Source organism: Engraulis encrasicolus, chromosome 15 (genome assembly GCF_034702125.1).
Source record: "Engraulis encrasicolus isolate BLACKSEA-1 chromosome 15, IST_EnEncr_1.0, whole genome shotgun sequence".
Classification (NCBI taxonomy): domain Eukaryota; kingdom Metazoa; phylum Chordata; class Actinopteri; order Clupeiformes; family Engraulidae; genus Engraulis; species Engraulis encrasicolus.
Window position 1 is genome coordinate 23,717,972 of NC_085871.1, and position 10,847 is coordinate 23,728,818.

General features: G+C 40.9%; 1 protein-coding gene across 1 annotated transcript; it reads right to left on the reverse strand.

Annotated features, from left to right (window-relative positions):
• Nucleotides 1-1,162: 1,162 nt before the first annotated feature.
• On the reverse strand, nucleotides 1,163-6,924 carry c15h11orf98 (chromosome 15 C11orf98 homolog). The gene is made up of 4 exons (XM_063217949.1): nucleotides 6,828-6,924; nucleotides 6,423-6,547; nucleotides 3,161-3,258; nucleotides 1,163-1,796 (listed from the first exon to the last, which is right to left on the reverse strand). The coding sequence occupies exons 1-4, from the start codon at nucleotides 6,861-6,863 to the stop codon at nucleotides 1,657-1,659; spliced, it is 399 nt and encodes a 132-aa protein (XP_063074019.1). The 5' UTR covers nucleotides 6,864-6,924; the 3' UTR covers nucleotides 1,163-1,656.
• Nucleotides 6,925-10,847: the final 3,923 nt, after the last annotated feature.

Here is a 10,847-nt window from a genome sequence, read left to right on the forward strand (position 1 = left end):
GGAACATAAATTGCAACGTAGAATCTGTGCTTTAGCAGCATGGATTCTATTGTTGCGCCTAACAGTTTCATTGCACGACCACAAAAACACGAACATTGTTCCATTCCCTTCTCCCACAGATGGTTACCCCAACGCGTAATGGTGATGTTATTGATACTAATTCAGGAAGACACAATGTAGGCTACGTCTACGGAGATGAACTGCATTGTCCAAAAATATAGGTCTACTGTTTTGGCTTGTTCAAATGTTCTGATAATGCAAGAGTTCAAGGAATAACGCCACATTTGGACCAGTGCGTCTTGTTGGTTAGGCTGCAGCCTACAATGGAGGCAGCAAGTGCAACACAGCTAAATTAGGATGTAAAAGCAAGTTACCTATTCCAGGGCTCCCGAGGCAAAAGAAGATGCACCATTAAGGGTCGCTGACAGAAATGATGTCCATTGCTCCTCGTTTTCAAGGCGACCACAGGATACCCATTGCACAAACACGCCGCGCGTCGCAAATTGACAATAGTCTTCTGCAAACTAGCATACCAGCTCAAACCATGAGTCACTGCAAAACGACAAGGTTCTATTACCCGACAAAACAGTTAAAATTAACCCATGGAAATAAAGAAAAGCAAAGCGACGGCTTAAAAGCGTAAAGCACAACGCCGTGTCACCCACGTCATTTTCTTCGCGAGAGATCTTCGCTTTCCCTGAGACTGACCCATTTTTGTCTCTTTGTCCTCAGCGCGACTAGGAGGGGATGACGGCACATATTTGTTCAGCCCCCATATCCTCGCCGTGGTACTCTACCACACCACGCATTCATTAAACATCTTCCTGCTTATGCAAATTAAAATCTAGTAGGGGGGAAAGTGGAAATGTATTTTCCATTTTCGAGCACAGGTTGGCATGAGCAATGCAGTTCGGGAGGCAAGGTCGTACATTTTACTGGCTCAGTTTGTCATCACTCATTAGCAACACGTAGGCTTCTAGAACAACCTTCATAGTTCATAGACAATTTATTCAAACAACATAGACTACAGATGTAGCCTACACGACAATCATTTTACGTATTGTACAAAGAGAATCTCCTTTCAATACAAAGAAAGAAATAAAGAAAGAAAGAAAAAGAAATACATCATGTCTGACAATGATACATCATTTATGGCAATAAAGTTGACATGCTCTGCATCTTTTTTGTTTTCTTTTCATTTTCAAGGCTGCTCCAACAAGTCCAACAGAAACCTGCATTTGAAACCTTGTAAAGATTGACAGATTTGGAGCTTCATAACTCAGTGGTGGTCTGTGCCCACCACAACAATCCATTCCATCACGTCAGCGGATGCTGAAAGTCACTTGTAGAGGACACGGAACTCCTGCTATGCCACGCACAAGTCAGTTTGAAATTATGCATATTTGGGTCAAAGACGTCCAACATGAAATTGTCCTTCAGTGTAATAGATACTTTTGCATACTGTAAATGCAAAAAAAAAAAAAAAATTAATATTTTTTTTGGCTTGGCTTTCATGCATTCACTTTTCAAAAAAAATGAAAATCATGTTTTTCACAGTTACAGTAAGCAAAAGTATCCGTTAGCACTGAAGGACAATTTCACGTTGGACGTCTTCGATTTTTGTCCATTTCAGCTCCTTGCAATCAGCCAGTTGCACTACAAGTCCATCATTTCTACGTCCTCTGCCCCAGCAGCATTCTTCTGCTTTGGCTTCTTCGTCCTCCTCTTTTTAGCCTTGGTGGTAGCAGCAGCAGGTTTCGCAGGAGCAGGAGTCTTCTTCTGGGTCACAAACACCACTAATAAATAAACAAGAAGACAAAGAAGAAAAATCAATGAGGGGACAGATTGAGGTCTGAACTGTGAACATTGTAGTTTCGAAGTGAGAGATCCACACACTTAAAATCCTTTTTGTTTTCTTTTATTATTTCAAAGGAGAATCTGATGAAGACTGTGAAGTCAAAACGCAATCCAGCCATGATATAATAAAATAAAACAAAAAGGATTTTAAGTGTGCGGACCTCTCACTTCGAAACTACAGTCAGCCTTTGTCCTGCACCTTTTCCTGGGATGTGCACAATCTTCACCTTCAACTGAACTGTGAACATTCCCTCTGGGGATCAATAAAGCTAATAAAGTTATTTTATTTTACTATGTACTGTACATCAGAGGTTCTCAAAGTGGGGTCCAGGGACCCCTAGGGATCCACAGCATATTGCCAAGGTGTTCATGAAAAGGTTTGATACATAAAAGCCATACAAAAAAAGCTACAGCAGAATAGTTTTAAAGCAGATCACGCTTATTTAGCTACAGTAATCCTTATCAAATCATATTTGTTTAATTCACTGTTATTTGTTTTTTTATATTATAATTCACTGTTATTTGATTTTATACTGTTATTAATTTCTTATACTTATGAATCCCATAACGAAAAGGACTATTTAAAAACAATTTGCATAAAAAATACTTTAAACAATTGCAGTTTTCAGATTCATTATAGAGAATCTGGTGGCCAAAAAATCCGCTTTCCTGGACACAATTGTAGAACTGCGCAAGAACACTCCTGTTAGTAGTAGAACAGCAGTAATGCTTTTTCAGGTTGGGTTAAATCAGGGGTGGGGAACCTACTGTATGTCTCGAGGGCCGTTTACAGCCCTTGAGGCCGTTTTTGAAATATTCCATATTTTGAAAAGGAATCTTAGAAATTACATTTGCAATACAATGAAGTTATATACAGGGGAAGTGCACCCTCAAATGAAAAAGGTTCCCGCACCCCTGGGATAAATCAATACTGAGTAGTTTTTTCAAGATTCAATACCTTAAGTTGTTTATCAGCTCGTATCAGGCAGAGTAACTTTTGACTATGCTGTCCTCCTAGCCTCGCAAATACAAAACCCATACAAATAAGCCATATAAAACGTATTGTTATTATCAGGGCTCTAAATTAACACAATCCAGCTTGCTGGTGAAATTTCAGTTTGGCTGGTAGAATAGACCAACTTAACAGCCACGTTGACCCATTAGTGATTGTGTTTGGCTAGTAAGATTAACATCTACTAGCCATTTGGCTGGTGATGAAAAAAAAGTTAATTTAGAGCCCAGGTTATTATTGTGATAACATTACAGTCACATTATGGTAAAAAATAGTAAAGTGAAAACAAACCATCCATGTCGGATTTCTCTTTATCCATATGAGCCAGCTGCTTCAGTAGCTTGCGCTTCTTCTTGCCAGACAGGGTAATGTTGGCTCTGGCACTGGAACTGAGGAGGAAATAAATGAAGATAGCATTGACTATGGCTTTTTTTAGCATTGTCTACGGCAGGGGTGTTTATTAAACTTAAACTCATTTTGGTTCAGGGGCCACATTAGCCTAGAAATCTAGACGCCCCTAGCGACCGCAAATTGAATTTGCTCCCGGGGGCAGTTTTTTGCTGTACGGGTCTGGCTGCGCTAGGCTAGGGCCACATACAACCAAGTGGGATGGACCAGCAATTCAGTTGTGAAATATCTGCTTCATATCGGAATACATAAGTCAAATATCTTAACTTGGATGACAGACAGCAAGTATATCTGGAACACTGACTGTAAATGCAGAGCAAAAAAGACAAATATGTTCTCAAGTATTGAAAATCTGAAACCTCAAACACCTGCAACAATGTAGAGTTTTACTTCTTTTTTTGACATTCTTAGTCATTTCTTTCTACAAGCCTGGGACCAGATTAAATCATCTGGAAGGACGAATCTGACCGACGGGCCTTATTGGCACCCTTGGTCTATGGTGACTGGACTCCCTTTCAGAGCCAGCCTGTCCCCTAGTGGCTGCTTTAAAAACTGCATGTAAGGGAGTCATGTCAAAGCTAGCAGGTTCAAGTCCACCCACAAGTGCCATTAATTGCTCATTCTTGACGGCACATTTTGCAGCAGCTTGCACAGTTTGCAAGCACACTGTGAAATGAGAAATTGAATAGAAATTGTGACCACAACACTGTTGATGGGAGTGACTTCTGTTCTGCATTCATGTAACATGCCATCAAGTCATTAGGAAACTACTTTTCTGCAACGCTGCCTTGCAGTAGCTTGTACCTCACTGCACTGGCATGGGACCTACATGTTGTCAAAATCTGCCCTAGTTGGCACTCTTCTAGCTGATGTGAATTGCGTGTGCAGTCCACATGTTTGCGAGGCAGTTTACCCCCGGCAGTTTGCTTCCTGCTTGAAGCAGTGAAGCATATATTTCTGTCAGCGTTGGTTGCATAGCATTTATGCCCACCTTTCTAAGATCAAACAAATCTTGATAAATCTGCTTCCCGGTTGCGAATGCACCTTAAAGTTAACATGTTGCCATCCTCAACTTATTGACTAAATCTCAATGATCCCTCATCCAGTCATTTCATGTGGTCTGGGTTGACATGATTGGACAGCTCTCACCCAATTGCCGACAGTTACTCAACAACAACATAGCGCAAGATAAACAAATTTGCTTTAGATGGCGTCAAGCATGTGTGGTGGTAAACAAGTGAGTTTTACACAAACAGTGCATCATCTGGCTAGTCAAGCATGGTTGTGGGACTGACATGGTTTGGGGATGTATGGATGCCGTCAACATTGGAAATCTGAATTACACCGAAAGAGGCATGCATGTCAACATGCACTATGACTTCAGAAGCAGATCATGATACTCTCCATAGGATTTCATTCAAAACTCACACCCATCTATTTTAGCCAGGTGCAGACTCAAAATGTACAATTTCAATGTACTGAAAGGTTGAAACACACACCGATGACCTCCCTTTTAATTCCTTTTTTTCTAAATGAAAAAAATGAATGTAGTTGCTGCCAAAGGTGGTTCTACAAAGTATTAAGCAAAGGCTGTGAATACTTTTGTAAATATGATTTCTTTGTTTTTTATTTTTATACATTTTCAAAAAGAGATTCATTTGTAGCATTTGGAATAAGGCTGTAAGATAATAAAATGTGAAAAAAGTGAAGCGCTGTGAATACTTTCCGGATTGACTGTATCTCCACAGAAAACAGGGGCCAGACTAGTAGGGCAGCAAATCCTTTGGCGGAAGTACGTAGGATGGTGCACAAGGCTAGGAGATCAATGCACATTATGCATCTAGAGCATCTCATCTTCCTCTTTGTGGCCACTTGGGCAGTGGTTCCCACTTCCCACACTTTTTCAGCAGGGAAACCCTTTTGGACTTTTGTGAAAAAAAGCAATTTTTATGTCCATTAATATCACTAGATTTTCATGTCTCGGCGCATGCTCTGCTGCGACGGCACCCCTGTCAGTCTAGCTACACACCATGTCCGCGTCTAGTTAGTGTTCTGTCATCTCTCGTAACGTCTATCGTTTGTTTGTTGTCACGTTTTAGCATCATGTTGTGTTCTGTGCTGCCTGTCAATGTCTGAGTGGGTATGTATCTAGTATGTGACTGTCATGTCTAGTATTTCAATTGTGTTTGGTGTTTTGATGTCTGTTATGAATGCCTTATGTATGCCTGATGTAGGCTGTGACAAGACTGCTATGGTGGTGAGAACAAATTTCCCCTTGGGGACAATAAAGTCTATCTATCTATCTAATAAATAATCATGAGACTGAGCTTGCAGTGCAGTTTTCTCTATTTTTCAGTTGTAAATCCCCAAATTGAGGAACTAACAAATGAAGTATAATGAAAATGTTTCTGCTAAAATATCTGTGATGCTAAAACAAATGTTCACGTCTAAGTCAGTGTGGCTAACCTGACTGTTCTCAGCAGCTTGTTAAAAAATATTAATGCTGCAGTGCACATGTCATCAGAATGAGCAGTCTGATTGTGGGTCAGTCCAGTATTATACTGTATAACACATTACAGTATTTGGAAGATGCCTGATGATTCAGCCACTGAAATCTTTGAGCATACTGAACAAGAGATTAAAACGACCAGCTACCCAGCCTCAGCATGCATGTATTGTGTTGTCTTGTTTTGTACCATTTTGTCAAGTCTTGTCTAATGTCTGTGAGAATCACTGAAGCCACGCCAAAGACAATTTTCTGTTTCATGTGTAACAGACGATAACGTTTTATCTATCTATCTATCTATCTATCTATCTATCTATCTATCTATCTATCTATCTATCTATCTATCTATCTATCATAGTATTATGCAAATGTGTAAGTTTTAAATTTTATTTTTTTACAGGCTGCTGCCATCTATTTAATCTATTTAATAGTAACACACTTAACTTTTTATTATCTCTATGACATGAATTAAGCAGGGTACTTAATGGAGTGCACTGTACAGAGTTGGGTAGTGTACAGTGTAAACTTATGTTGGGAAGCAGAAACAACAGGGTTAAGTGCAGACATGCGTCATGTACCAAAACATTAACTGTACATTTTTTTTAACAGACATGTTGTGTAGGACACGTCTCCTCTCACCTTCTCTTTCTGAGATGATGTTTAGTAGTGATTTCTTTGTCCACGACGGCTCCAATGATCCTGTGTTTCTTCCGTTTATCTCTTGTCAGAGCTCTGCGTCTCTTGAACAGTTTCTTCCCCAGATCCTACAAAACAAAACAGATTGCAAGGATGGCGGCAAATGACAACAAGTAGGTCATGAAGGTTAAAGGTTATAAAGAATAATGTGTAAAGAATAGTGTTTAAAACAGTAGATTTCAGATACGACGTGGCCCGTGGGTATTCTCTGCACGGATGATGGACACCAATGAAAAAGAAAGCTGGCTATGGCATGAATTTACGGCTTTGGGAACGTATACAAAATAGACACTAAACTGAGGCAGGATGAAAGCTAAACGAAAAATTGAAAATATTCATAAAACTCACTGTTTTGGGTCTGTTTATCTTCCCACCTGGAGCCATGCTTGCGACCACACGAGACACCCGGAAAAACTTTCCCTATGAGGATGCGTGTCATTGGCTGGAGCGGAATACTACAGCGACTGTGATTGGACGCTAGATCTAGAGGACTTGGAGGAAGAAACAAAATGTTTAGGTGACATGTCGCCCTCTGGCGACGTGGGGTAATTTAATCGAAATCCAACAATGTAACAATGTAGTGGGCCGAATCAGAGCCATATATAAAAAATGTTATCTCCGGCTCTGGCCCGAATGTGAGGAGCAGTTTTCAAGTTTCCCAGAGGCCTTAATTTGCAAGGTCTTACTTTTCAGTTGGCTGATTTAGGCTAGGCCTAGTTCTACTCTGAATGCTATGTAAGACTTTGGCTACCAGCCTCTATGGAAATGAGAGCCAACGAATGACTGCAAATTATGTTTAAGTGTGTGTGTGTGTGTGTGTGTGTGTGTGTGTGTGTGTGTGTGTGTGTGTGTGTGTGTGTGTGTGTGTGTGTGTGTGCGTGCGTGCGTGCGTGCGTGCGTGCGTGCGTGTGTGTGTGTGTGAGAGAGAGAGAGATAAGTGTGTGTGTGTGTGTGTGTGTGTGTGTGTGTGAGAGAGAGAGAGAGAGAGGAGAAGAGAGAGAGAGAGAGAGAGAGAGAGAGAGAGAGAGAGAGAGAGAGAGAGAGAGAGAGAGAGAGAGAGAGAGAGAGAGAGAGAGAGAGAGTGTGTGTGTGTGTTTGTGTGTGTGTCCATCATCCGTGTAGAGAAGACCGGTCACGTCTTATCTGAAATCTACTGTTTTAAACATTATTCTTTATAACCAAATTGATGTCAAGTAGGCTAGTCATTTGCCGGCTTCCTTGCAATCTCCTTTGTTTTGTCCAGAATTGTGTGTAGGCCTACACACAACTCTGGACAGTCAGCTGACATTTCTATCTGTGAAGTGGAACTAGGCCTACTCATTGGGGTTTTGCACAATATATAATTTTACTTACCAAACAACGACACATATCTATGATTTTTTAAACTAGGTTCTCTACTTAATCAAAGATTTGTTCAACCAAAGCATCAAGCTGCTGATTATGAATACACAGGTGTTATGTGCAGTGCTGCTCCCTGTAACTGACAGTCTCCCTCTTGTGGTCAAATACAGCACTTGAATTGAATGTAAGAATGGAGGAATTTTAATGTATATTAATAAATAATAAATTTATTTATTTATGTATTTATTTTGTGTAGGAATTCAGATGCAAGCAACTAGAGCTCCCAAAAGTTTCCCAATAGGCTAATACAACTTTTCCTTTTGGATGCAGTTAAGCCCTGAGACTAAGCAACGCAGAACACAGCAGCATCTCTTGAGGTAAAGTGATTATAATTATAATATTTTTTTTTAGGAGAAGATGAAAAAATATTACAGGTTAAAATATATACAAAAAAATATTATCATTATTCAGAATCCTGCAGAGATAACGATTATTGGCTACTTTCCAGGTTGGTCAATGGTACAATTCATTCCCAGATTAGTTCAAATTTGATCATTATTGGTGTACATTGACTTGAACTAGGCCTACCATTCGCTCAACAATAATGAACACCCTCAATTTCAAATGCTCTCAAACTTTTTGCTGCTTCAGCAAGAAAATAGGGAGTACCACTTCTCACAAATGAATTTATTACTTAGGGCTCTTGATGCGCATAGCAATGTTATGATGTAGTTCAGTCTTTTCAGAGTTCACGTGCCCGCTGGCTTGGCCCATCTGTGCAAAGAGGCTACAGACCAGGGAAGTATCTTCTTAATCCTTACTCAGAATAGTCATAAAAAAACAAGGCAAGCACTGCTTACATTTCATCAAAAAAATCACACTCCTCTCTCTCTCTCTCTCTACACCAGTGATCCCCAACCTTTTGTGTCTCATGTACCCCCCAAGCCTTTTCATTGTATCATGAGTACTCCCTAACTCGTATTTTACATTGCTTTTTCTATTCCAGTGAGACTTTGCTCCATGCATTTGTTAAAATTTAATTTGCCCAAGTACCCCCTGCAGTATGCTCGCGTACCCCTAGTGGTACACGTACCCCTGGTTGGGAAACACTGCTCTACATGACAGTTCAAACCAAGGTCCAGTGCTGCTTCCCTGCTTCTTCCTCTCCGTTCTTCTCCTCCTCTCTTCACTCTATTTAGGCCCATTGGTGTTTATTTAAATTCAAGAGCCGTTTTTCTTCTCCATCCACGGAGTGGAGTGGTGTTGAAAACCAATCTGCTCACACCAACTCATTTTTGTTTGAACCGCAGTGTTTCCCTCCTCTTTATGGAAGCCCAACCCCATTCCAACTAGGCTGGCGACGCCATCCTTTTTACTCCACCCAAAGATTTTGGCTCCGAACCTAGTCTGGCAAAAGCCTCCCAGCTCGGTTCACTCACTGTTTAGCCAATCAGCAAACAGTTGAGAGAGGTGACGCATAACTCACCCGCAAAGCCCGATACTGATTGGTTAAGGTGACTATGCTCACACTTTTGTTTTGTTATTTGTATGCTTTTGCGACACTATATTGTCACAGTCATGCTAATAAAGCGCAATATGGGTTTTAATTTGAATTCGGAACTCCAATGAATTTAAAAGGCAGAGTAAGATCAGACCATCTCCCACCCTCCACGGAGACGGATTCCTCTTGGCTTTTGCCAGACTGTTTGACGGAGTCAACAGTCGCTTTCGCCCAGGCTACATTCCAACCTCCAGCCGCATCTCTATCCCTACTCCTTGCCCAAGTCACAGGCTAGCCAGGCCGTGCCCTCCTAGTGACGCAACACCTTCAGTGTTGCTACCAGTCAGGTCAAGAGCAACGCAAGTACTTTCTGAGCTCCCGAAAAATCGGGAACTCCTCCCACTTTGTCAGGAAGCAAACAACCATTAGCAAACCAAGGGAGGCGGGTCAACCATGCCGTTTGGGAAAAGTTCATTGTTATGCTCTTGGTCAGACCAAGTCTCAAAAGAGATTTGAAAGTCGATGATAATCAGGCTAGTGACAGGCAGTCCCAGACCCAGACCCAGACTCATGCACCCACATCCACCATCCAACATCAGGAGTCCATAGCACCCTACAGAACCACATACTATACAGTGGTGCTCATATGTTTACATACCCCAGCAGAATATACGCTTTCTTGGCGATTTCTCTCAAAATATGAGGGATTACACAAAACCTTTTTTTTCACTCATTGCTAGTGACTGGCTTAAGATATTTATTAGCAGTATTCTGTGTTTACTCTTTCAAAAGCATGATCACAACCCAAACTACCCAAATGACACTGTTCAAAAGTTTACATACCCTAGTTTCTGATGCTGAATATGGCCCTGTTTAACATCAGGGGCCGCTCTAAATTGTTTGTGGTAGTTGTGGATAAGGCTCTTAATGTTCTCTGATGACAAAACAGCACATTCTTCCTGGCAGAATGGTTGTTTCCTATAATACCTTTGGGTGTCTTGCTGGAACCTCACATTTGAGGTTTCCCCTTAGTGGCTCAATGATGTTGAGATCAGAAGAGTGAGACGGTCGCACAAAAACTTCATTTTATTCTTTCTGAAGCTAATGACGGGTTGATTTGGCTTTCTGCGCTGAAATATTGTCATGTTGGCATGTCCAACAATGAACCATGTGCAAATTCAAGGCTGATGAGTGTCAAGTTTCCTCCAGTATTTTTCACGGGGCAATGTATTCATCATTCTGTGAGTATGGACCAAAAGTGTAGTGCATTTGTAACTCAAATGTCCCCATGACATCAGTGTTCCATAACCATGTTTCACAGAAGGGATGGTGTAACTTTCATCATAGGCTCCGTTGACTGTTCTCCAAATGGTACCTTTAATAGTGGCTGAAAAAAGTTCCATATTGATCAAATTTTTCCAAATGACTTTGTCAGATGCATTCTGAAGCTTCTCACTATGCTATTTGGTGTATCATGCAAAATAACATGTTTGCATTTTTGTAGTAATGGCTTTCTCCTGGCAACC